General features: G+C 48.4%; 2 protein-coding genes across 2 annotated transcripts in view; one reads left to right on the top strand and one right to left on the bottom strand.

Moving 5' to 3' along the window:
* The window catches only part of LOC140116870 (uncharacterized), a 401113-nt gene that overhangs the window by 73286 nt on the left and 300304 nt on the right, over nucleotides 1-27523 (bottom strand).
* LOC140119749 (uncharacterized) lies at nucleotides 184-18991 on the top strand. The gene is made up of 5 exons (XM_072139102.1): nucleotides 184-279; nucleotides 598-674; nucleotides 1205-1332; nucleotides 1815-2677; nucleotides 16865-18991. The coding sequence occupies exons 1-5, from the start codon at nucleotides 184-186 to the stop codon at nucleotides 18032-18034; spliced, it is 2334 nt and encodes a 777-aa protein (XP_071995203.1). The 3' UTR covers nucleotides 18035-18991.

Genomic DNA, 27523 nt, shown 5'->3' with positions numbered 1-27523 from the left:
CTGAAAACTGGAGCCGACCTTGATTACCTGTGTTATTTTCACCTGTCCGCAAACTCATTGATCATACTCCAACCTCTCCACCGTGGGCAAGACCAAAGAGCTGTATAAGGACACCAGGGACAAAATTGTAGACCAACACACGGCTTGGATGGACTACAGGACAATAGAAAGCAGCTTGGTGAGATGACCGCAACTGTTGGTGCAATTATTAGAAAATTGAAGAAACCCAAGATGCCAATCAATATCCTTGGCCTGGAGATCTCTGCAGGATTTTGTGGGGTAAGGATTCTGAGAAAGGTTAGAAATGCACGAGCACTACATAGGAGGACCTGGTCAATCACCGGAAGTCACTTTGGGTCATAGTCCCAAAGATGATCAGTATTAACACACTATGGGGCTTATTTACTAAGGATCCCGCGGCCGCAATTCTGTTTTTTTTCCCGACTTTTCGGGGATCGCGCTTCCGGGACAGGTTTTTAAAAGGGGATTGTGTCGCACGCGATCGGTTTGTGTTGCAATCGCGCTGGCTTTCATACGACATAAATCGGGGGGGCGGGCCCTCGGACAATCATCAGTGACCATCTGGATGATTCACAGGGGGCAAGGGAAAAGGATATGCGGCCAGAAGAGACCAAAATAAAACTCCACTTCCTGTGCTTGAAGGCAGACGATGAGTACGACCCTAAGATCACCGTGCCAATTGTGAAGCATGGAGTTTGAAACATCATACTTTGGGGGTGCTTTTTCTGCACTGTATTGAAGGGAGGGTGAATGGTGCCATGAAGATTTTGACCAACAACCACTGTCAGCCATTGTCTTCCAGTGTAACAATTACCCAAGACACACATCCAGAATCTTTTCCTTTCTAGATACATCCCATTATTTTATTTGCTTTATTAACAGCTGCCTGATACTGGTCATTAAAATTAAGTTTGTTATCCACCAATGCCCCCAAGTCTTTTTCAGCTGCAGTTTTACCAAGTAATTGACTGTTTAGAACATAGTTGTGCATTTTTTTCCATGGACTAAGTGCATAACCTTACATTTATCTACATTAAACCTCATCAGCCTTTTCTCTGTTCACTACTCAAGCTTCCACAAATCCCTCTGTAATGCTATACTATCGGCCTTGGCATCAATTATTTTACACAGCTTAGTATCATCTGCAAATATTAAACTTGACTGTGTAAACCCTCTACAACAGTGGTAGGGACGGTAAGTTGCGCTCTCAAGAGCTTGGTGACGGAGGGGAGGAGGTGTGGAGAAGCGGGGACGACACCCTTACGAGCCTGAATAATTATGCTAATGCCAAAGCGTGGATTGTTCGAATAGGTACTTGGCATAATATAAGATTCGATATTTCAAGAAGATATGTTCCTGCATCATCTCATCCAGAGCCATCTGCAGGTATGTGTTGGTCAGAATGACCATTTTCAAGTGGTAGGTTTCCTTTAAGTGACGTTAAGAGTCTGGTGCCTGGGGAAGGCGAAATACACGATCAATCTATACTCTAGGAATCCTCCCAACAATGACAATTTCTTTATGGAAACTTCCACCTAAGTAGTAAGTAGTAAGTCCAAATCCTGCCCCATTACAACCCTGCATGTGATGACATGAGGATAGGAATACGCTATGGTTTCTGTTTTTATGGCCCCCGTATCCTGGCCTGGTTTAGTGAGGCTTTAAGCAGATTTAAAAAAAATTAAACATATTACACAGTGGCTTGGGGACCCCTGGCTTATGGGCCTAGTGGCAACTGCCACACCTAGATACACAAGTGCTTCAGTTTGAATCTTTTTTTATCTTTTTTTTAGAAGAGCAAAGTACAAGAGTTTCCCATGGACATCGCCCCTCATCTCCCGGTGAAGAAGAAGACAATCAATCTAATCATTCCACAGAGGAAGACAAACATGGAGCTGAAAGACGATATTCATGTCCAGAGTGCGAGAAGCGTTTTGCCCAGAGATCACATCTCCTTGGCCATCTGAGAAGTCACACGGGGGAGAGGCCATTTTCATGTACTGAATGTGGAAAATCTTTTTTCCATAAATCGGGTCTTGTTAGACATCAGATAATTCACCAAGGGGAAATGCCATTTTCATGTACCGAATGTGGGAAAACTTTTAATTGGAAATCAAGTCTCGTTTCACACCAGAGAATTCACACAGGGGAGAAGCCATTTCCTTGTACTGAATGTGAAAAACGTTTTAGTCGGAAATCATGTCTTGCTTTGCATCTTAGAAGTCACACAGGGGAGCAGGCATTTTTGAGTAGGAAATATTCTATGCACAATAAAAGTCTTTTGAAGCATCAGAGAGGGGACACAGGGGAGAAGCCATTTTCATGTAGTGAATGTGGGAAATGTGTTAGCAAGAAAGCAGATCTTGTTAAACATCAGAGAAGTCACACGGGGGAGAAGCCATATTCGTGTAGTGAATGTGAGAAACGTTTTGCTCAGAAATCAGATCTAGTTAAACATCAGAGAATTCACACAGGGGAGAAGCCATATTTATGTACCGATTGTGGAAAGTGCTTCAATCAGAAATCAAGTCTTGTAACACACAAGAGAATTCACACAGGAGAGAAGCCCTATTTATGCACTAAATGTGGAAAATGTTTCATTCAGAAATCAGGTCTTCTTTCACACCAGAGAATTCACTTAGAGGAGAAGCCATGTTGATGTTAATAATGTAAGAAATGTGATGTGTTTGGAGCTACGAGGAAGGATGATGTCTGCTGATTGTATGACATTTCGAAACGTGGTTACACGGGCTGGTGCTTGGGCCTATCGTCATGAATGTTTCCACAATGGCCTGTTCGTGAAAATGAAAATATTGATATGTTTGAGTAGCACTGCCTCCATGGGAGGAGCACTGCGTTGGGGAAGGAGCACTACCTCATAGTGGGGTAGCAACCACACATTGTATTTGCAAATCAAAATTACGATGAAGCTGGACCTCCGATGAGAAAGTCCTACATATGTATCTCTTTGTATAATAAATTAGATGAATATATTATTTTCCGAATAAAGTATGAATAATGTATGGTTTGTGTTGATAAAGGTTGTTGCACCATGTTATCGGCCACATGGAGATTGACCCCTTGACGCCCTGTAGCTACAGGAAACTTAGGTTAAAACCCCACCCCCGACAGAGCTCACCAGTGTGTATCCACGAACCGAAAACAAGGACGAGAGAATCAATAATTAACTTAAAGGCTAGAGAAATTGGGCCGCCATGGTGGACTTCATGGAAATTACGGGTGAGACTAGTTCCCATTTTCCATATCGTCCCCCATGACGGTCAGGTGGAGATTTACCAATTATTACCTCCAGGTGGGACCACCGATTGCAAAACTTTGCATTCGAAGGCCAGCTCTTTGGAATTCTGCAGATCCAACCTGTAATGTTTCACAAAGTTCAAAGGACTGGACCAAGTAGCTGCCTTACATATTTTGAATAGAGAGGTTTCTCGTTCTTCCCAGGATGAAGCTGATGCTCTAGTGGGGAGTGGGCTTTGATGTTGACTGGAATCGGTAAATTCCTACCGGAGTCTAAGTAGTACCCGGTTTTAGCCAGAGTCCAGTGGCGTAGTACAGAATCGTAAGGCAAACTCATGGTCGGAGGTTAAGACAGGCAGCACAGGATCAGAGTCGGGGACGTAGCGGTAGGTCAGGACAGGCAGCACGGGATCAGAGTCAGGAACCAAATCACAACGGGAAATCTGGATAATCGCAAAGGGCTTGTAATACAGCTTTCTCTTGGGCATAGAAGCACAAAGATCTGGCAGGAGACACAGGAAGGGGCTGGGAATTTATCAGGGAAGGTGGCCGGCCAGCACCATTTAACGGACTATGGGAGCCGCGGAGACCGATGCTGGAGCCAGAAGAGGTGAGTTCTCGTCCAAGCAGGCTCCGGGGGCACAGGAAGGCACACGGGTGCACCAGTGAAGAATGGAGGAGGCGTATGTTTGCTGTTGGCCTGCGTTTTGGTGCGGGCGGATACCCGAAGTAGAGACTGGCAAGTTTGCTCCCAGATGAACTTAAGATATTGTACCAGTTCTTCTACAGCAGGAACAACAGAAGGAATGGCAAGCAGGAGAGGTGGGCATGGAAGGGAGCAGCACCGGGGGATTCAGAGTCTAGAGAATTATAAGAGGGTAAGAGGGAGGACCAATCTTCCTGTCGAGCAGAGACAAAGTGCCGCAAATAGCAGCCCAGAGTCTGGTTGACTCTTTCCACCTGCCCGACTGAGGATGATATGCAGAGGAGAAGTCCAGTTTGACCTGCAGTTGATTGCAGAGGGAACGCTTGAACCTGAAAATAAACTGGACCCCGCAGTCCGAGATAATGTGTAGGGGAAGAACATGTAGACGGAAGATATGGAGAAATATCAGGCTGGCAAGACGAGAAGATGACAGCAGAGCTGTCAGAGGCACAAAGTTGGAGAACCGATCTGTTACCACCCAGATGATTGTATTACCGGAGGAAGATGGGAGATCTGTAATAAAGTCCACGGCTATGTTAGTCCACGGGCAACTGGGTATCGGCAACGGCAGGAGCAGACCTGCTGGCTTGAGAAGTACCAATTTGTTATGGGCGCAGGAACAAAATCTTGAACGTCCTTGACCAGACCTGGCCACCAGTAGTAACGAGAAGAGCGGCAGAAGAAGAGCGGCAGACCTCTACACCCCAGGGTGCCCAGCCACGCAAGAGCAATGTTAGTATCCTCTGCCGAAGAGCAGGTCGGACATAAGTCTTGCCAGGAGGAAGCTGCCGCAGATCTACGGGAGCGGCAACAACCAGTCGTTCTGGAAGAACAATAGGATGCAGAGCCGGTTCTTCCCCAAATACATCAAAGGCGCGAGAGAGCATCAGCCTTTCTGCTGGATGGAAGTGTATCATAAAATTGAAGAGGGACCAACAAGCTTCTCGAGAACTGAGACGCTGAGCATTCTGGAGGTACAGGAGATTCTTGTGATCCGTATAGATACAGACCGAATGAAGAGCTCCTTCCAGCAGATAACGCCACTCTTCCAAGGCCACTTTTATGGCCAGAAGCTCCCGATCATCTATGGAGTAGTTTCTCTCTGCAGCAGAAAATGTCTGTGAAAAGAAACTACAGGTGAGCATTCGGCCATTGGGCCCTTTCTGGGTGAGAATGGCTCCAGCTCTTACAGAAGAAGCGTCAACCTCAAGCTGGAACGGTTTCTCCGTTTCAGGCCGCGTGAGGACAGGAGCTGAGGCAAAGGCAGACTTCTTCAATTTAGAAAATGCTTCTTCAGCCACCGGAGGCCAGCGCTTGGGGTCAGTGATTTTCTTTAAGGCCACATTAGGCGACACGATGGAGGAGAAATGTGGTATGAACTGCCGGTAGTAGTTAGTAAAACCTTGAAATCTCTGTATAGCTCCTAGTCTTACTGGTAGAGGCCAGTAGAGAACCCCAGACAACTTGGTGGGATCCATCTGTAGACCCTTGTCAGAAATCATATAACCGAGGAACGGAAGATTCTTCTGGTGGAACTGGCACTTCTCGAGTTTTGCATATAGGTGATTGGCCCTTCGACACCTGAGAACTTGTCGTACGTGGGCGTGATGGGATTCCAGTTCAGTATAGAACACCAGGTCCTAGTAGTCCGCAACACAAGTATATAACAAGTCTCTGAAAATGTTCGTGAAATTCGTGAAAGACAGCAGGCGCATTGCAGAATCCAAAAGACATGACCAGATACTCAAAATGCCCATCTTGATTGTTGAAGACAGTCTTCATCCCCTTCAAGGATACAGTTAAGATTATATGCCCCCCCATAGGTCCAGTTTAGTGAAGACCTTAGCTCCACGGAGGTGGTCAAAGAGTTCCGTGATCAAGGGTAGTGGGTAGCGTTTTTTTTTACGGTAACTTTATTAAGCCCATGATAGTCTATGCAGGGGTGGAGAGAACCATCTTTCTTGGCCACAAAAAAGGATCCAGCACCGGCAAGAGACGAAGACTTGCGGATGAACCCTTTCTGCAGATTCTCCTTGATATAGGCTGACATAGCCGTGGTCTTGGGTACGGACAATGGGTATATCCGACCTCGTGGCGGGGACGTGCCGGGCAGCAGCTCTATAAGGCAGTCATAAGTATGGTGTGGTCGCAGAGACTCTGCTTGTTTCTCCGAGAAGACGTTGGCAAAGTCTGTATAAGCAGCAGGAAGACCCTCGAGAGGCTTGAAGGATACTGAAGCAGACATGGTGGACACCGGCCGAGGAACCGAGAGACAGCGAGACTGCCACTGTGCACCTCAGGGAAGAATCTCCCCAGTCTGCCAGTCCAGCACTGGAGCGTGTTGCTGCAACCACAGGAGACCCAACAGAAAGGCAGACGTTGATCGGAAAGCACATAAAATGACAGTCTCTTCTCGTGCAGAGACCAAAGCTCGGAGCGGTAATATACTGGATCGTTGAGGACCTGCCCACTGACGGAGGAGATGGGCAGCGGCATCTTTAGGCTAACCACAGGAAGGTGATACTGGGAGGCCATGGCAGCATCCATGAAATTTCCTGCAGAACCAGAATCCAAGAAATCTGTGGCTTGAAACTGAGTACCACCTGCATGGGTTCCTCAGCAGCAGACCCAGAGGGTGGAAGTGGTGGACTTTGGAAGACAGGAGCCAGATGGGGCAGACTGCAGATCTTGACTTGCACTTGTTCAAGAAGCTGCTCCTTAAATCACTCAGTAAACCGGATGTCAATCTGAGTGTCCAGAGAGATGAGATCACTCAGAATAGACGGGAGGTCACATGCAGACCGTGCGTCTTTAATTTCCCCAGAAAGCCCCTTTTTAAAGGTTGCGATCAAGGCGGCTTCATTCCAGGCTAGCTCAGAAGCCAGGGTACGGAACTGAACTGCATAGTCATCGACAGATGAGTCCCCTTGATGCAAGTTCAGCAGGGCGTTCTCAGCAGAAGACGTCCAGGCTGGTTCCTCAAAGACGGACCAGAACTCGGTGAAGAAGGTGGTGATATTAGCTGTGACCGGGTCTTTCCTGTCCCAGAGGAGAGTAGGCCATGCCAGGGCCTTCCCAGAGAGGAGGCCTAAAGCCACTTTAGACTGTTCTGTGACGATCTGCATAGGCATGAGTTCAATGTGCAAGGAGAACTGAGTGATAAAGCCCCTGCACAACTTGGGATCCCCACCATATTTAGACGGCATGGAGAGTCTCAGCTTGGGTTCTGTGGAAGGCAGACAAACCTGAGAAGCAGAAGGAACCACAGGAACTTGCTGCAACCTCGCGGTGAATTGTCAGAATTGCTGACCTTGTGCAGCAATCTGCTGGGACTGCTGGGCCACAATGGTGATAAGATCAGCCAGGCCAGATAGCAGAGCCTTGGCGGGATCCATGGGCGGATCTTACTATCAGGAACCAGGGGTTGTGGACCCACTGGACCACTGAGGACGATGATGTAAGCCGACACCTGGGACCGGAGTCTTAAATGGTACCCGGTTTTCACCAGAGCCCGCCACAAAGCAGGTTGGGCTTGTTGCGGCGTGGTACTACCAGGTCATTACACAGGCGCGACTTTGTTGTGGTAGCGGCCAAGGTGTAGAATCGCAAGGCAAACTTGTGGTCGGGGACAGGCAGGAGATCGAGACAGATCGAGGCAGCACAGGAAAAGAGTTGGGGATGTAGAGGTAGGTCAGGAGAGGCAGCATGGAATCGGAGTCAAGGTCACAACGGGAAATCAGGATAATCACAAAGGGCTTGGAATACAGCTTTTTAGAAGCACAAAGATCCGGAAGGGGCTGGGAATTTTTCAGGGAAGGCGGACGACCAGCTCCAATTATCAGCACGCTGATCCATTAAATCTTGAGCCAGGAGAGGTGAGTTCTCGTGCAGGCAGGCTCCGGGGGCACAGGAAGGCACGCTGGGGTGCCTGCTTCCCTGGATATGGGTCGGAGGGGGAACCGTGACAGCTATGCTGGATTTGGAGGTTTTCCTCCCTTTATTTTTGTCCCCCAAAGAGAATAAAGAGATTATCAATTTTTTAAGAAGCTTGCGGGGGGCCGATCGGGAGGGAAAGACCCCAGGAAGGCATGTTAAATGCCGCGGTTGCACTGACCGTGGCATTTAACAGGTTAAACATCCGCGATCGGAGCTTGCTTACCTTAACATGCCTTCCGGGGGTCTTTCCCTCACGATTGCGCCCCTCCCCTGGGCCCCCCGATTGTTGCTATGGCATCTCTGGAACCCCAGAGACGCCTGAAGGCAGTGCCTTTAAGATGGCATCTGTGACGTCATCTTAAAGGCACAATGTGAGCCTATGCATGTGCAGAGATCACAGTGGAAAAAGGGGTCAGTCTTTAACTATGGGTCGTCTGTAAGTCGGGTGTCCTGGGGGGTGTCCTGCGGTGTCTGTATACTGGGGGGTGGTAGGCTATATACTGGGGCATGGGCAGGCTACCTATATATGGGGGCATAAGTGGCATGGGTGCCTAGGGCGGCATCAAGTCTAAATAAAGCACTCCCTATGGGTATTAAACATTAAAAAACCTCTGTGATATCCCTCGTTCCCCTGCAACAGTCACTTTTTCTCCCAGGCTCTGACTGTAACTCGGGGAAGGGGCCAGCCAAGTCAAGTAATGGACATGTGAGGAGGTAGCAGGTAGCGTAGAAGCGCTAATAAATCTGCCCCGCTATGCCCTAAGACCCCATTGGGATTGTTTTCCTGTCGTGGACAACTAGGGCAGCCTTGATGCATTTCTTCAAGGATTTGAAGGGTCTGCAGGCAATTCCTACTGCCCCCTGCGGATGGGCCAGTTACCTCACACCTGGACTCAAAGGAAAATCACTAGACGTGACTCCGTTACAGTGTTTCTACCTCACAGCAGAGGTGATGACACAGTCATCACCCAGACACCTCCCTTGTGTTATTGTACAATGTCCCAGCATTCCCGGCAGCGCTCACCTCTCCGCTCAGCAGCTCAGTGATCCTGGAGGTAAGTTCTAGGATCTTCTGCTCATGTATCAGTGAATGAGGTGGAGGCTCGGTGATGGGGCTCTGGGTCCATCCTCCTGACACACGGGGGGGTCACACACTCACCAGACGACTTCTTCACTACTGTGTAATCCTGTGTATGGGGAGACACTGATCACTACATAGATCCTAAGAATCCTTCACCTCTCCAGTCATTTCCTGCTGTTATTCCTAGAGATAAGAGCCGTGTCCTGGGAGACTCTCACCTCTCCGGTTATCAAGGAGATCATCTCCAGGGTGAGCTCCAGGATCCTGGCCGCCATCTGCTCTCTGTCCTTCTCCCGGATCCCTGGTGGATCATTGATGGAAAGGATCATCTTTAGGAGAAACCTCTGGGAGTTCTGTATCTATAGAACCTGAGGAAAAATTATAAAGATTAAAGGCAAAATAATGGGTACAGACAGGAACACGCCCTCCGCCCTAATTAGCAGTCATCAGGGTGTCAATCCACATGTTCCAAACCTCAAATTTATTTTGATATTTTGCGTGGGCGCTGCCATTTTCGGTAGGATCATCACTACCCATGACGTAATCAGTGAGTAATGTCCAAAATTACAGCATATTTTTGATGCTCTCAGGTATGTCCTGATGAGCAAGCACCACAATGATTTATATCCTATATTTAAATGCAGCTTTACCGGCGGCATTTAAAGAGGTAACACTACAGTTAAGGTCTAGGTTCGGGACCCAGAGGCGCAAAGTGAAGCATAGACCTGAAATTTGTTGTTCTGGTTCGCTAAACACTTATTATTATGTTTTATTGCTTATCAATTCCAATCTGGCCTCAACCAAGCCAACTTTCACCCACGAAAAACTGTGGTTAAAAGGAGATCAGAATCCATCCTGATAAACACTAATAGATCCAGGCATGGTGACTGTGGTAATCCCCTTTTCCTACAGGCAGCACAGAAAAGACCACAGAGCCTAAGTACAATCACATAGAGACATGTTAGAAAGCAATGACCAATCAAAGTGGTAACATCGTCTATAAAAGGCGGAGAAAAGGAAGAGCCCCTTGAATTTTTTATTTCCTGGTCGTCCTACACAGCAGCACACAAACACAAATAAGTGGGCAGATACACGGGAATGGTAGAGATGATGGCTTCATCAGCGGTGACCATGTTGGTGATGTATTGGAAGCAGCACATATGTCCCTCATGGAGGCCACTCAGTGGTGAAGAGCAGTTGGTCACTATTTCCCCTCACCCAGGCGTCTGACACATTCAGATTTGGACGTGAAGTAAACATTTAAATTTTCTCTCATGTCTATCTCTTAGGGCAGTGGTGGTGAACCTATGGCCATTTCTGTGGGCACTCAGGTTGTCATCCCAGGACAGAGTTTACCAGACAGGAACTCTGTCCACCAAATCTTCCTGCAGTCCCAGGCAATTTAGGAGATGCTGCTCTCAGTGCTATTTTAAAGCGACACTTCATTGGCTGTTTGGAACTGCGGGAAAAGTGAGAAGGTGTGGGCAGGGCTGCAAAATCTTTGGAGGTCATCCTGCTGGACCCACCATTCTTCCTCTACAGAGAGACCCTGGTATGAAGCTATCAGGCGGCCGATACAATTGAAAGATGTGGAAGAACAGGTAGCGATAAGTTACTGCTTAAATACCGTGTTGGCACTTCACGGTAAGGAAGTGGATTTTTGTTGTTGCTTGGGCACTCGGTCTCTAAAAGGTTCACCATCACTGTCTTAGGGAGTGTTCACACGTTCAGTGTGTCAGATGCAGTTTTTAATGTCCAAACTGTGAGTGGAGTTATAAAGGAGGAGGAGAAGCACTTTATGTTCTCACCTTTTATGATCCACACCTGCTTTTGGCTTCAAAAACTACATCTGAAAAACTGAACGTGTGAAAGCACCCTAAGGCTGGATTCACATGAACGTGTGTGTGCCCGGGCGAGCGTATGGCACACGATGGAGAGGAGTAGGGACGAGCGCACCTCACCCCTCCCCTCTCCATTGGAAACAGCATCTTCTCAGGGCTGAACATAGAGCAGGGTCTATGTTTAATGCGCCCACAGTCCGTTGAGCACCTGCTGTACTTACCGTAACGAGCCCAAGCCCCATAGGCTTTATTTAAATTCACACAGAAAACCTTACACACAGACGGGAGCCATGGCGCAGCACGGGGTTTGCACATAAGCGCACAATAAATATTCACTCCGAGCATCACAGACGCAAAGTATGGATTATAACATCCTAACTCTATGTCACCGGGGCGTCTATCAGGATTTATACCGAATATACGTCCCCACAACGTCCTGTGCCATCGTATCACACTCGCACTAGGCGTCCGTTCATAACAAGAAACTAATCCTCTTCTATTTTCACTCCACTCGTGGTTTAGGCATCAAAAACTGAATGTGTGAACGCTCCCTGAGGCTTACAACTACATTTATCTTTGACATCCATAAGTACAGGCTCCTTCCCCTCATAACCAGTGCCCCGCCTACACTGATCACATGATCAATTACATCATCAAAGGTCCTTCATCCACCACTTCTTTTCTACACAGTTATACCCTGATGCTTCCTGTCCTCCCATGAGGCCCCGCCCCTTCAGTGACATCACACCTCCAGGGTCACATGACTAGTGGACAGTGAACAGAGAGAGAGTGATCAGGAGAGAAAAGGTAAGTGATCAGAGGAAGGACTACAACTCCCAGCATGCTCCAGGAGCACACACACTATATAGAGGGACTAGAACTCCCAGCATGCTCCTGGAGCACACACAGTATATGGAGGGACTACAACTCCCAGCATGCTCCAGGAGCACACACACTATATGGAGGGACTACAACTCCCAGCATGCTCCAGGAGCACACACACTATATGGAGAGACTACAACTCCCAGCATGCTCCAGGAGCACACACACACTATATGGAGGAACTACAACTCCCAGCATGCTCCAGGAGCGCACACACTATATGGAGGGACTACAACTCCCAGCATGCTCCAGGAGCACACACACTATATGGAGAGACTACAACTCCCAGCATGCTCCAGGAGCACACACACACACTATATGGAGGAACTACAACTCCCAGCATGCTCCGGGTCCCTCCATGTGGGGTCCAGTATGTGCTATTAGTGAGGAGCGGCACAGTCCAGCGCCATCACTCCTCCCTCAGTCCAGTGACCTCCCCTCCAGTGTCTGGAGAATCCCCATCTGTCACATCACACATGTCATGGACACAATTGCTTCATATAGAGTTTGCTCTTAGTTCTTGTCATGTTTCCTCAGGTTCTATAGATCCAGGACTCCCAGAGGTTTCTCCTAAAGATGATCCTTTCCATCAATGATCCACCAGGGATCCGGGAGAAGGACAGAGAGCAGATGGCGGCCAGGATCCTGGAGCTCACCCTGGAGATGATCTCCTTGATAACCGGAGAGGTGAGAGTCTCCCAGGACACGGCTCTTATCTCTAGGAATAACAGCGGGAAATGACTGGAGAGGTGAAGGATTCTTAGGATCTATGTAGTGATCAGTGTCTCCCCATACACAGGATTACACAGTAGTGAAGAAGTCGTCTGGTGAGTGTGTGACCCCCCGTGTGTCAGGAGGATGGACCCAGAGCCCCATCACCCAGCCTCCACCTCATTCACTGATACATGAGCAGAAGATCCTAGAACTTACCTCCAGGATCACTGAGCTGCTGAGCGGAGAGGTGAGCGCTGCCGGGAATGCTGGGACATTGTACAATAACACAAGGGAGGGGTCTGGGTGATGACTGTGTCATTGTGGGTGTCAGGTTCCTATAAGGTGTCAGGACGTCACTGTCTATTTCTCCATGGAGGAGTGGGAGTATATAGAAGGACACAAGGACCAGTACAAGGACATCATGATGGAGGACCACCAGCCCCTCACATCACCAGGTAAGAGGAGACCTTCCTGATTATAGAGGACAGAGCAGGTGTGAGGTCACCTCCTCCATCATCTCCTCATCACATATAGACAATGTATCAGTCACTGTGTATATTCCCTATAGATGGATCCAGTCAGAGAAATCCACCAGAGAGATGTCCCAGTCCTGGAGATTCCCGAGATATTAAAGAGGAACCAGAGAGATGTCCCAGTCCTGGAGATTCCCGGGATATTACACAGGAACCAGAGAGATGTCCCAGTCCTGGAGATTCCCAAGATATTACACAGGAACCAGAGAGATGTCCCAGTCCTGGAGATTCCCGAGATATTAAAGAGGAACCGGAGGAGAACGTCCCACTGGATCATCAGGTAGGTGGAGCTGAGGTTCCTGTGAATCCTCTATAGATGGATGTAATGAGGCTACTTACCTTCTCCAGCAGCAGTGGGTGGAGGGTCTATGGCTCCTCTTAGTATTATTAGTGGAGGAAGAGTATGGAGTTGTAGTAATAAGTCGGATCTATTTAGTACATCACTAGGAGGTCTCTATCTTCTCAGTTAATGAACTTCATCATAGAACCTGACTTGGGTCACACTAGGATGGTGGTTGGTGGTAAGGGGCTGGTGCTCAGTACTTGCCCCCAGGCCCTGGTTGATCTTTCTCTCACACACATCTGTATCTTTCTCTTATTTGCGTCTAACAATCCTGTCAGTCCTTTCCCTCACACGTATCTGTGTCTCTCATTATAGGATCCTGTCAGCAGAGTAATGGCCGCCTTATCTCTCTAGTGTAGGAAACTCTTGTCCCTATGATAACAGAGATTATCTCTCTACACGTTTGTCTCTCTCTTCTTTTTCATCTCTAGACCTTGTTCTTATTCTCCTCTCCAACTTTTACCTCAGGATCATCGTCTCTCCCTTCTCTCCCACCATCTCCCTCAGATTTCCCTCTTTCCCTCCCTTCTCTTCTCATTCGCCAGTTCTTCCATGGGGAGGAGTAATGAGCATGACCTGTAAAGGTTGGCAGCTCTCCTAGCTAAGCTTGGTTGTGCTGTGCTCCAATACAATCCATTAAACCAGGGGTCAGGAACCTTTTTGGCTGAGAGAGCCATGAACGCCACATATTTTAAAATGTTATTCCATAAGAGCCGTACAATATGCACATGCCCCAAGTAGATAGCTGGTCGCAGTGTCACAGGTGCCCCTGCGATCTACGTCTTGATCCTGTACCTCAACCTTGGCTGCCACCGTGGAGAAGTGGCGCCTCTGGAATTACCTGGGGGTACCATGCTGCAGCAAGACCATCCTGCTTTGCGGCGGGCTCTGGCGAAGACCGGGTGCCACTTAGATTCCAGTCCTAGGTGTCTGCTTACATCATCATCATTCGTGGTGGTCCAGGGGGTACACTACTCCAAATCTTGACACCCACCACATGCCTCCCAGTAGATAGGTAGTCCCTGCACATGCCCCCAGTAGATGGGTAGCCACAGCACATGCCTCCCAGTAGATGGGTAGCCACAGCACATGTCCCCCAGTAGACCTGGGTCATACAAAGGACATAGGCAGAGGTAACATCGCTGCCTGTGTCCAGTGATCAGTCTAAAGATCTGTCTGAGAGCCAGATGCAGCCAACAAAAGAGCCATATCTGGCTCCCGAGTCGTAGGTTCCCTACCCCTGCATTAAACCGTTTATAAAGATGAACCAAATCAACAAACAGGAACATAGAAGCAACATACACATATGATGGGAACTTACAAGGGACAAACATATCAGTTCAGAAAAGTTTTGATCCCGTCTCCTCCTGCAGGAGATTATTCCCCTTAGTTCCTGGTTCTGGAGGTTTCTGTCCATCACTTGGATATAAGAGAATCTCTGGAGACATTTCCTTGTTTTCTCAGGTCCTTCACGTTGGATCTTTCCAGGAAAGTTGTGGTGGAAGGAGGAGCGGAGAGGAAATCCCCTCATCAGTGACAGAGGAGGGTAAGAGCCTTTCATGTATCTTGTGGGTTATTCTTCCCTTATACATTGCAGGGAGAGGTCACATCCAGGGGAGGAGATGGAGATGACATAGACACCGGCTCATCTGTCTCTGGTTTCCTCCTCCAATCAGTCGGATCAGTGTATATCCACATGTTGTGTTACTATCAGGGGCGTAACTAGCAGAGCTTGGGCCCCTTAGCAGATTTCTGCTTGGGCCTCTCTTCCCCTTAAAAAAAAAAATATATACATATTTGTAAAATCACACACATTTACGCACTCATATATTGACACATTTATATTATATATCTAAACTCATACATTCACTTTTATATATTCGTATACAGTTATACGGACAGATTTATGTACTCATATATACATTTATACACTAGTACATACAGTATATACAGACACAGTTTTTATATATCCATACATTTATACACATATATAGTACATTTATATAGTATATATACATCATATTCTAATACTCACCGTTTATACACATATATTCAGTATAAGCACAACATATACACACATACAAACAGTATGTACAGCATCTACACACACTGCGTATACATACATAGAGCAAATACACTTATATAGCATATTAATATATACATATACGGTGTGTGTGTGTGTGTATATATGTATATGTGTGTGTGGATATACAGGACATATGGATATATATGTGCACAGATACATATGAAGCTACCAATCCTGCCGGGTGGCGGTGCATGCAGACAGGTGGCTGTGATTTCCGGGGGGAGGGAGTCTGGGTAGCTCTGCGGTGGGTGGGAGAGTGGGCGGCTCTATGGGCAGCTTTACGTTACGCACCGGTTATTTTCCGCATAGCAAGTTACCTGCTACTGCTGTGCTGTACTACAGGGAGAGAGGGGCTCATTAATTAACTAATTCATTGTTTCGCCGTCCATCCTGGGCCCTGTGTAGCACGGGCCCCAAAGCAGCCGCTACCACTGCTACGGCTGTTCTTACGCCCCTGGTTACCTCCAAACCTTCCTCATCCTCACCCCTTTGCAAATTCTCTAATCTGGGGATGTTTAACAGAAACCTTTATCTATTGTATGAAAGGAAAATGGAGGTATCTAAATAGGGGCATTATGTAATATATAGAGCGACTGGGGCATGAGCACCGCCATTAAGTTGCAGCATCCTATCAGAGAGACAGCATACGTTTAGTCCATGCTATTATTTTAGTTTACATTCGCTCCATCTGAGTGAGCACGTTCAAGGAGATGTAGTCCTCGGGTGTCACCAAGATAACAATTCCCAGATGTTTGAATGTACATTTTTTTTTCTTAATATGTGTATATTCTAGCTGTAGGGACTCAGGAAGACGTTCTACTGGCATTAATAAGGATATATCCCAATTAATGGCCAAGCCTGATCTCCAACCGAAAGCATCAATGGAGAATAGATCCAGACAATTCTCTGCTGCTCCAGATTAATCCCTGTATCTGATGGTGGATGATTAATCTGGTGCAGTATAAGACGGGCGAATCGCACTATGTACCCCCTAGTTCGTAGAGTGTGCTGCATTAGAATATTGAAGACCAAGCTCCCTTTGTAGAGGACACTCCCCCTTTAACATGAGTCAAAACTGCCTAAAAATGGTCTACAACCTGCATTAAAGGTATTTCAAGTGTGAACAATTCCAGTATTCTGGCGTAGACTGATTGCATTATAGTTGGAATCAAAGAAGGGTCAACATCTCCTATAGAAAAGCTTGTCCTCTGCACATAATGAGACATGCTCTTCATATATCAGATGACCTCCCAATTTTTACATGCAAGAGGTTCTATGGTCAGGGAAAAGCGCAATGGCGATAAGGCGCACCACTATGTCATGCCGTTGGGAAAATGTCTGACAGTCCGCCATTAATATGCAGCCTAGCCATGGGAGAGTCATACAGAAGTTGTACTCATGGCGTTAAACTGAGGCCGCACCGCATCCTATCCAAGACCAACTGAAGTATTGTCTCTCGACAGTGTCAAATGCTCTGGCAGCGTCGAGTGACAAAACCTGTCTGGGGAGTAGAAAAACCTTCAATATTGATTTCTTGGCTGTATTTTCCAGGAGATGAAAGTACAAGAGGTTCCCATGGACGTCCCCCCTCATCTCCTTGTGGTGAAGTAGAAGACAATCAGTCACATCTTTCCACAGAGGAGGGAAATCATGGAGATAAGAAGAAGTTCTCATGTCCAAAATGTGAGAAGCGTTTTACCCAAAAATCAAATCTTTATCAACACCTGAGAACTCACACAGGAGAGAAGCCATATTTATGTACGGAATGTGGGCTGTGTTTTACCAGGAAATCACATCTTGTCACGCATCAGAGAACTCACACAGGGGAGAAGCCATTCTCATGTACTGAATGTGGGAAATGCTTTACTCAGGGATCACATCTTGTTCAACACCAGAGAATTCACACAGGAGAGAAACCATTTTTGTGTAATGAATGTGGAAAATGTTTCACCAATATTAAAGCTCTTTATCAACACCAAAGAACTCACGCAAAAGTGAAGCCATTTTTGTGTAATGAATGTGGAAAATGCTTTCGCGAGAAAACAAAGCTTGTTCAACACCAAAGTATTCACACAGGGGAGAGGCCATTTTTATGCCCGGAATGTGAAAAATGTTTTAGTCGGAAATCAGAATTATTAAGACATCAAAGAAGTCACACAGGAGAGAAGCCATTTTCATGTCCAGAGTGTGGAAAATGTTTTACTGAGAAATCAAAATTACTAACGCATCAGAGAACTCACACAGGGGTGAAGCCATTTTCATGTTCGGAATGCGGAAAATGTTTTACTCAAAAACCACATCTTGATGTACACCAGAAAACTCACACGGGAGAGAAACCATTTTTGTGTAACGAATGCGGAAAATGTTTCGTTAGTACTTCAGCTCTTCATCAACACCAGAGAACTCACACAGGAGTGAAGCCATGTGTGTGTAATGAATGTGGTAAATGTTTTAGAGTGAACTCAAAGCTTATTCAGCACCAGAGAATTCACACAGGGGAGAAGCCATTTTCATGTCCAGAATGTGGAAAATGTTTTACTCAGAAATCAAGTCTTGTTGGACACCAGAAAATTCACACAAAGTGTGAGAAACCACACAGCGGAGAAGCCATATTGACATTAATTGTACTGTAGGACGGCCTGCAACATGCAGCACCTGCACTACTATCCTCCGAACCTTGTGTCTCATATTCCCTCCTATATATATTGTGATGATTTTTTTGTGCTTTTCTGCTCCACAGTTTCACTATAGGTATATAGGATTTTTAGGTAGATAAGTATTCTTATTGTTTTACCCACTTTTTGTCACAATTTTTATTAAAGGCGCTATTTTTTGTAAACCCCGTTTCACTACTACTGGTGGAGAATGGGTGTAGTTGTGTTTTTTTTTTTACTTTATATGACTTTTTTTTGCACAATTCAATATCAAATCCAGTGGCGACATTTTGGGTGCAGCGACAAACGGAGACAAATTGGGCACAAGCCAAGTGCCACATAGCAAACGCCTAGTGGTGCAGGAGAAAGTTGGAAAAAAAAAAACAAAGACTTGAAAGAAAGCATGAAAAATGTGCCCCAATGTGTTTAACCTCCCTCGCCTGGGATCTACTCAGCAGCGTAAAGGTGTTATCCGAGACAATCAATAAATTAGGCTTTAACTGGCTTTTAAAAAAACCAAAAGCCTGTACTCCCTTCCCCTGTCGATCCTATAGTTCCGTGCAGCGGTCCGTCTTATTCTGTGCTCAGGGAGCTACTGACTCTCATCTGTCCCCATCTCTCAGCGCTGGGATTTGATGACGGATGGGAGTAGGCGGCCGCTGGCTCCCTGATTGCAGTTTCCGTGCCTCTGTAGACAAACAGGTTCACAGATCAGACGGACCGCGGGGCGGGGCATCAGCAGCGACGGTGGAGGTGAGTATATATTTTCTTCTAAAAGCCCTCCCCAGCCCGTCCCTAATATATTAATAGTCTCGGATAACCCCTTTAATAGATTATAATCTGGAAATGTGACAGTAGATTTGCTATTATGTATGTGAACCCCTGATACCGTGTGCTGATTGTACAGAGAATAATAAATATAATAAATCATTTCTTGCACTATGGACGTTACTAGTTACAGCTGGATTGTTGGATTTCCTTCTCCTGACTATAATGTAACAGTGTTTCCTAAACCAGGTAAGGGCCCAGGAGAACCCAGTTATAGACTGTCCATCAGTTTATTAAATGCCGACCTTAAAACCTTCAGCAGACTGTTGGCCAAACAGATTAGGCGAATGGCACCATTTAGAGGTTGTAGCGTGCGTGGACCTTCCGGAGGCTTTTTACTACCAGCCAGCCCCAGCCTATTTCCCCATCCTTGTTCAATTACCAAGGGAGTATGCAACAACCCTGCCAATGCAAAGGCTAGGCGTTTGTTGCAAAATGTTGCAACTCACTCAAAAGTTACGGCCCTGGTAAGCTTTGTCATTGCAGCTGGAAACCACTGCCTTGGAGGGCAAGAGTTAAGATGTTGATTATCCTTGACCAATTATATCCTTTGTCTTTGTCACGGGTGCTCCTGCAATCCCTGTCTCGGATCAGGGGGGCATCCGTGCTCCCCCGTGTGTCCCTGCTGCAGCCTGGTCTCCTCACTCACCTCTCCCGGCTCCTGCTCTTCCCCGGACTGCCGAAAATTTAAAGGGCCAGTACACCGCTAATTAGTGCACTGGCTGTACACCTCACCTTTAAGAATCCTGCCTCTTCCTGTGTCCCCTGCCGGATCTTTGTGCCTCACAGGCTAAGAGAAAGCTTCCAAGCGAGTATTCCTGCGTTCCTGTGTATTCCTGCATCCTCTGTATTCCTGCGTTCCTGTGTATTCCTGCGTTCCTGTGTGTCCCCGCTCCTGAGTCCTGTGTTGCCGTGTTACCCGAGTTCCTCCGTGTTGCTGTGTTCCGTGTGCCTGTGTTCCCGTTCCCACCTGCCTGGACCTCCTGTTGCTGACCCCGGACTTGGACTTGACGTTGCATCTCTGCCGCCTGCCCTGTACCTGGACCTGACTACGAGATTGTCGTCCACTAAGGTACCTCGGCTGCCACCGCGGGCTAGTCGCACCTGTGGTATCCTGCCGCAGCAAGTCCAACCCGCTTTTCTGGTGAATACCAGGTGCCGCTAGACTCCGGTCCCAGGTGTTGGCTAGTACCATCTACCGCGGTGGTCCAGAGGATCCACTGATCCTAACAGTCTTATTGTAAAGCAAGCTAGAAGCTGATTGGAGAGTGCTGCCATCTGACTACGGGAGTATAAAAACCCCTTGTGGGCAGGTTCTCGGTCTGTCCAGAGTCAGATTTAGATTTAGTGAGTCCGCTAACAAGCCAGTGTGCTCCAGACACTACCAGGAAGCAGAGCTGCAGCCCAGCCTGAAGCTCTTACCAGGCTGTGAGCAATCCTTCCAGCGAACCAGCTATCTCCTACCAGCTTTCCAGGCTGCTGGACCTGCTGCTGTTGTGCTGTAAGGCCGTTGCCTGCTGTTCGAGTTCGTATAAAGTAATTGAGTTGATTTGCACAACCTGTCTCCGTGTGATCCCTGGATCAGGGTTTTCCCCATCACAGGCCACCCAACCTCCATCATCCAGGGATCCTGCTGGAGACCTGCCAGGCTGTAGGCCTGTCCTCCGGTCCCCATACCAAGCACCGTGACTGTAGTGTGCCCAAGGCCGCATAAGCCAGCCACTCCGGTATTCTGGGTCCCGGCTGCCTACAACCACTGAAGAAAAAATAGGCCCCGGTGGGGAATGATGCATTATCTCTTGTGTCACCCCCTCATCCTCATAGTCTGTAAGCTCTTGTGTCCCCCGTCATCCTTATAGACTGTAAGCTCTTGTGTCACCCCCTCATCCTCATAGACTGTAAGCTCTTGTGTCCCCCGTCATCCTTATAGACTGTAAGCTCTTGTGTCACCCCCTCATCCTCATAGACTGTAAGCTCTTGTGTCACCCCTCATCCTCATAGACTGTAAGCTCTTGTGTCACCCCCTCATCCTCATACACAGTAAGCTCTTGTGCCCCTCCTCATCCTCATAGACTGTAAGCTCTTGTGTCACCCCCTCATCCTCATAGACTGCAAGCTCTTGTGTCACCCCCTCACCCTCATAGACTGTAAGCTCTTGTGTCCCCCATCATCCTCATAGACTGTAAGCTCTTGTGTCACCTCCTCATCCTCATAGACTGTAAGCTCTTGTGCCCCTCCTCATCCTCATAGTCTGTAAGCTCTTGTGTCATCTCCTCATCCCCATAGACTGTAAGCTCTTGTGTCACCCCTCATCCTCATAGACTGTAAGCTCTTGTGTCCCCCTCATCCTCATAGACTGTAAGCTCTTGTGTCCCCCCTCATCCTCATAGACTGTGAGCTCTTGTGTCACCCCCTCATCCTCATAGACTGTAAGCTCTTGTGTCCCCCCTCATCCTCATAGACTGTAAGCTCTTGTGTCACCCCCCTCATCCTCATAGACTGTAAGCTCTTGTGTCACCCCCCTCATCCTCATAGACTGTAAGCTCTTGTGTCACCCCTCATCCTCATAGGCTGTAAGCTCTTGTGTCACTTCCTCATCCTCATAGACTGTAAGCTCTTGTGTCACTTCCTCATCCTCATAGACTGTAAGCTCTTGTGTCACCCCCCTCATCCTCATAGACTGTAAGCTCTTGTGTCATCCCCTCATCCTCATAGACTGTAAGCTCTTGTGTCACCCCTCATCCTCATAGACTGTAAGCTCTTGTGTCCTCCACTCATCCTCATAGACTGTAAGCTCTTGTGTCACCCCTCATCCTCATAGACTGTAAGCTCTTGTGTCATCCCCTCATCCTCATAGACTGTAAGCTCTTGTGTCACCCCTCATCCTCATAGACTGTAAGCTCTTGTGTCACCCCCCTCATCCTCATAGACTGTAAGCTCTTGTGTCATCCCCTCATCCTCATAGACTGTAAGCTCTTGTGTCACCCCCCATCCTCATAGACTGTAAGCTCTTGTGTCACCCCCTCATCCTCATAGACTGTAAGTTCTTGTGTCACCCCCTCATCCTCATAGACTGTAAGCTCTTGTGTCACCCCCTCATCCTCATAGACTGTAAGCTCTTGTGTCACCCCCTCATCCTCATAGACTGTAAGCTCTTGTGTCACCCCCTCATCCTCATAGACTGCAAGCTCTTGTGTCACCCCCCTCATCCTCATAGACTGTAAGCTCTTGTGTCACCCCCCTCATCCTCATAGACTGTAAGCTCTTGTGTCACCCCCCTCATCCTCATAGACTGTAAGCTCTTGTGCCACCCCCTCATCCTCATAGACTGTAAGCTCATGTGTCACATCCTCATAGACTGTAAGCTCTTGTGTCACCCCCTCATCCTCATAGACTGTAAGCTCTTGTGTCACTCCTCATCCTCATATACTGTAAGCTCATGTGTCACCTCCTCATCCTCATAGACTGTAAGCTCTTGTGTTACCCCCTCATCCTCATAGACTGTAAGTTCTTGTGTCACCCCTCATCCTCATAGACTGTAAGCTCTTGTGTCACCCCCTCATCCCCATAGACTGTAAGCTCTTGTGTCACCCCCTCATCCTCATAGACTGTAAGCTCTTGTGTCACCCCCTCATCCTCATAGACTGTAAGCTCTTGTGTCACCCCCTCATCCTCATAGACTGTAAGCTCTTGTGTCACCCCCTCATCCTCATAGACTGTAAGCTCTTGTGCCCCTCCTCATCCTCATAGACTGTAAGCTCTTGTGTCACCCCCCTCATCCTCATAGACTGTAAGCTCTTGTGTCACCCCCTCATCCTCATAGACTGTAAGCTCATGTGTCACCTCCTCATCCTCATAGACTGTAAGCTCTTGTGTCACCCCCCTCATCCTCATAGACTGTAAGCTCTTGTGTCACCCCCTCATCCTCATAGACTGTAAGCTCTTGTGTCACCCCCTCATCCTCATAGACTGTAAGCTCATGTGTCACCCCCCTCATCCTCATAGACTGTAAGCTCTTGTGTCACCCCCTCATCCTCATAGACTGTAAGCTCTTGTGTCACCCCCTCATCCTCATAGACTGTAAGCTCTTGTGTCACCCCCCTCATCCTCATAGACTGTAAGCTCTTGTGTCACCCCCTCACCCTCATAGACTGTAAGCTCTTGTGTCACCCCCTCATCCTCATAGACTGTAAGCTCTTGTGTCACCCCCCTCATCCTCATAGACTGTAAGCTCTTGTGTCACCCCCTCATCCTCATAGACTCTAAGCTCATGTGTCACCTCCTCATCCTCATAGACTGTAAGCTCTTGTGTCACCCCCCTCATCCTCATAGACTGTAAGCTCTTGTGTCACCCCCTCATCCTCATAGACTGTAAGCTCATGTGTCACCTCCTCATCCTCATAGATTGTAAGCTCTTGTGTCACCCCCCTCATCCTCATAGACTGTAAGCTCATGTGTCACCCCCTCATCCTCATAGACTGTAAGCTCTTGTGTCCCCCCTCATCTCCATAGACTGTAAGCTCTTGTGTCACCCCCCTCATCCTCATAGACTGTAAGCTCTTGTGTCACCCCCCTCATCCTCATAGACTGTAAGCTCTTGTGTCACCCCCTCATCCTCATAGACTGTAAGCTCATGTGTCACCTCCTCATCCTCATAGACTTTAAGCTCTTGTGTCACCCCCCTCATCCTCATAGACTGTAAGCTCCTGTGTCACCCCCTCATCCTCATAGACTGTAAGCTCTTGTGTCCCTCCTCATCCTCATAGACTGTAAGCTCTTGTGTCACCCCCCTCATCCTCATAGACTGTAAGCTCTTGTGTCACCCCCTCATCCTCATAGACTGTAAGCTCATGTGTCACCTCCTCATCCTCATAGACTGTAAGCTCTTGTGTCACCCCCCTCATCCTCATAGACTGTAAGCTCTTGTGTCACCCCCTCATCCTCATAGACTGTAAGCTCTTGTGTTACCCCCTCATCCTCATAGACTGTAAGTTCTTGTGTCACCCCTCATCCTCATAGACTGTAAGCTCTTGTGTCACCCCCTCATCCCCATAGACTGTAAGCTCTTGTGTCACCCCCTCATCCTCATAGACTGTAAGCTCTTGTGTCACCCCCTCATCCTCATAGACTGTAAGCTCTTGTGTCACCCCCTCATCCTCATAGACTGTAAGCTCTTGTGTCACCCCCTCATCCTCATAGACTGTAAGCTCTTGTGCCCCTCCTCATCCTCATAGACTGTAAGCTCTTGTGTCACCCCCCTCATCCTCATAGACTGTAAGCTCTTGTGTCACCCCCTCATCCTCATAGACTGTAAGCTCATGTGTCACCTCCTCATCCTCATAGACTGTAAGCTCTTGTGTCACCCCCTCATCCTCATAGACTGTAAGCTCTTGTGTCACCCCCTCATCCTCATAGACTGTAAGCTCTTGTGTCACCCCCTCATCCTCATAGACTGTAAGCTCATGTGTCACCCCCCTCATCCTCATAGACTGTAAGCTCTTGTGTCACCCCCTCATCCTCATAGACTGTAAGCTCTTGTGTCACCCCCTCATCCTCATAGACTGTAAGCTCTTGTGTCACCCCCCTCATCCTCATAGACTGTAAGCTCTTGGGGGGCGTGGCCTGATGCCGAACTAGGAGGACGTGCGCCGCGGAGCTCCCGGCACCCTATCACCCTTCCCAGGCAGCCATCCTCCACCTGTACCCCCTCCATCCTGCTCCCCGGTGCCGCGGGTACCTGCCTCAACACTCCGGTGCCGGTATCGCGGAGGTCTCCGGCTCCGCGCGGCCCCCCCGCACTCCAGCTCCTGCAGCTCCCACGTGCCCAGCGCGGCGGCGGGACCGTAGCCGCCCGACATCGCGGCTGCACACCGGAGCGGTGAGGGAAACCCCCCCCCGCCTCGGGACATACGGAGCCGCTGACCCACTTGTAGGATCGCGGCAGCGCTCCAGTCACCCCTGCAGCCTGCCGGAGGCGACATGCTACTGGACTCCCCTGCGCTGCCTGAGGCCTAGGCGCGCAGGGTTAACCTCTCCCTTGCCGGACTGCAGCCAGGAATAAGGTAGGGAAGTAATTCCCCTGCTGCTGCCCACTTCTCACCTGGGGACCCCAAGCTGTGCAGCCCACCATACTCCCAGTGACCCCCTGCCCGGGTTCTGTTTTATATTAACCCTTGCAGTGCCGCTGCAATTTCCCACGTGGGCCCTGATTCTATTTCTGCTAATTATTGGACGCTAGGCTCCTCGATTGTTTATCACTGGCCCCCTCTGCCCAGACACCATGGGTAACCGGAGGAGGACGGCTAAAATGCTCAAAACAGCGTCCGGGGTGTCTGCGCCTCCATCGGATGATGAATCCGTCCATGAAGATCCGCCATTCCAGTCCCTGGAACCCCTGGACGCGCAGGATTGCTCAACATCCCAAGCCGTTCTAGCACAGATTCAGTCGAACGCTGCCAAAAAGTTGGGGAGATTCTCCCGCACACAGCCCTGCTCTCCTCAGGGGTCCCCAAACTCCTCTCCCTCCCTCTTTGAAGGCTCCCAGAGCCCGCCACAGCTTGTAAGCTATGAAGAGGGCGCTGATCCACCTGACGTGGCCACTGAGCTGGACCGCAAATTTGCAGAGGTGCTGGCGGCCATTAACGGATGCCAATCCAAACTGGTCACCAAGGTGGATGAGCTGCGACAGGACTTTGTTCTTTTAAGACACGATGTCCATAAAGCTAAAGAGCGAATCACCGAAACTGAGCGCAGAATATCTGAGGTGGAAGATGTCCAGAGGCCTATGCCGACACAGATAAGAGAGCTTCAGCGCCAAATGTCTGCATCCATCGACAGAGCGGACGACCTTGAAAACCGCCTGCGACGGAACAACGTCAGAGTGGTTGGCCTCCCTGAAAAAGTAGAAGGGTCTGACCCTGTATCCTTTTTTGAAAATTGGCTCAAAAATTTGCTTCCTGCAGATACCTTCTCCCCGTTCTTCACAGTGGAAAGGGCCCATCGTGTGCCATCCCGCCCTGGCCCTCCAGGGGGCAATCCAAGACCCTTCCTGGCCCGGCTGCTGCACTTTAGGGACAGGGACTCTATCCTCAGGGCTGTCCGTACCAAGGGAGAAATCCTCTATGCCAACAGCAGAGTGTCCTTCTACCCTGATTTCTCTGCATCCGTCAGGAAACAACGCGCACAATTCACTGAGGTCCGTGCCCGTCTCCGTGACAAGGGGTATAAATACTCCATGATGTATCCTTCCAAGCTCCGAATTGTGGACGGACAGAAGACTCGATTCTTCACCTGCCCAACCGAAGCACTTCACTGGGCTGATGCAGCTCCACGGGCTCCCGCTGCAAGGCCCGCACCTCCTGAGTGACTGGACTCATATATCCTTTTATCTGATGAGCTATGACATTGCTGGACTTAGTCCTGTATTGATGCTTAGGGGTCCTAAATCATTGCTCTAATTTTCTAATATTGCTTTACATTGGGGCGCACGCCTCGTATATGGTGCCCCATAACTGATGTGCTATCTCTTTTGGTCAATTTGGCCTGTGCGCCACATATGGCACTTATTTCTCTTTCCCCTCCCCTTCCCCTTCTTTGTACCTACTCCCCCCCCTCCCCTATCCTCTTACCGCTCCCCTCTACATATTACTCTTCCCTTATCCCCTCCTTTGCTCTCTTTAAACATGGCTGCCTAAATACCTCCTGTTTATATATACTCTGAGGGTTAGGGGTCCCGGGACAAATGGTGTAAGTTTGTCTTGAGTTAGGGACCACTGTTCTATTCTTTGATTGTTATTGGGTATAGGTCTGCACTACTGCTGTTAGGGTGTTAGACAGGGGGTTTATATTCTTGGGATTGTTAGTTCAGTTCTGTTATATTTGTTATGCTCACTGTTGTCTGTCTGTCTATGTCTCTGTGGTATGAAAGGATGAATGCTTGGTTGCTCACGTCTCCTTCCCCACACCCCTTTCCCTTCCGCTAAGATGTCTTCACTTAGGGTAATGAGTTGGAACGTGAGGGGACTCAACTCCAAATTCAAGAGGGCTCTGATGTTAGACGTCATTAAGCGTCAGGCCCCTCACATTGTATGTATCCAAGAGACACACCTTACGGGTCAGAAGGTCCTCTCTCTGAAGCGGGCCTGGGTGGCTAGAGGTTATCATTCCTCCTACTCTGTCTACGCCAGGGGAGTATCCATACTCATATCCAAAGCGCTTCCCATAGAGGTCATACAGGTAGCACCGGATCACTTTGGCCGGTACGTGGTCATACATTGTGCCTTGTGGGGCTTTACTTTCACTATAGTGTCGGTCTATGTCCCACCTCCCTTTGATCCAGCTGTATTGCACCTAATCTCCAGTAAACTTGCTTCTATGCCTCCTAGTCCGATCCTCTGCATTGGTGACTTCAATGCAGTCCCTAATCCCTCCCTGGATCGCACAAGCGGCCTAGACACAGGCTCGGTCCGTCTGAATGAGTGGCTCACTTCTCTAGACCTCGCCGATGTTTGGCGTAGTAAACATCCTCAAGAGAGAGAATATTCATTCTATTCCTCTGTGCACAAGAGCTTCTCTCGGATTGATCTGGCCTTTGTCTCCCCTGATATGATGCAGCACGTTGATCAAGTATCCTATTGCCCG

This window comes from Engystomops pustulosus, chromosome 2 (genome assembly GCF_040894005.1).
Source record: "Engystomops pustulosus chromosome 2, aEngPut4.maternal, whole genome shotgun sequence".
NCBI lineage: Eukaryota > Metazoa > Chordata > Amphibia > Anura > Leptodactylidae > Engystomops > Engystomops pustulosus.
The sequence above is the reverse complement of the archived record's forward strand: the minus strand, read 5'-3'. Positions and strand labels throughout refer to the sequence as shown.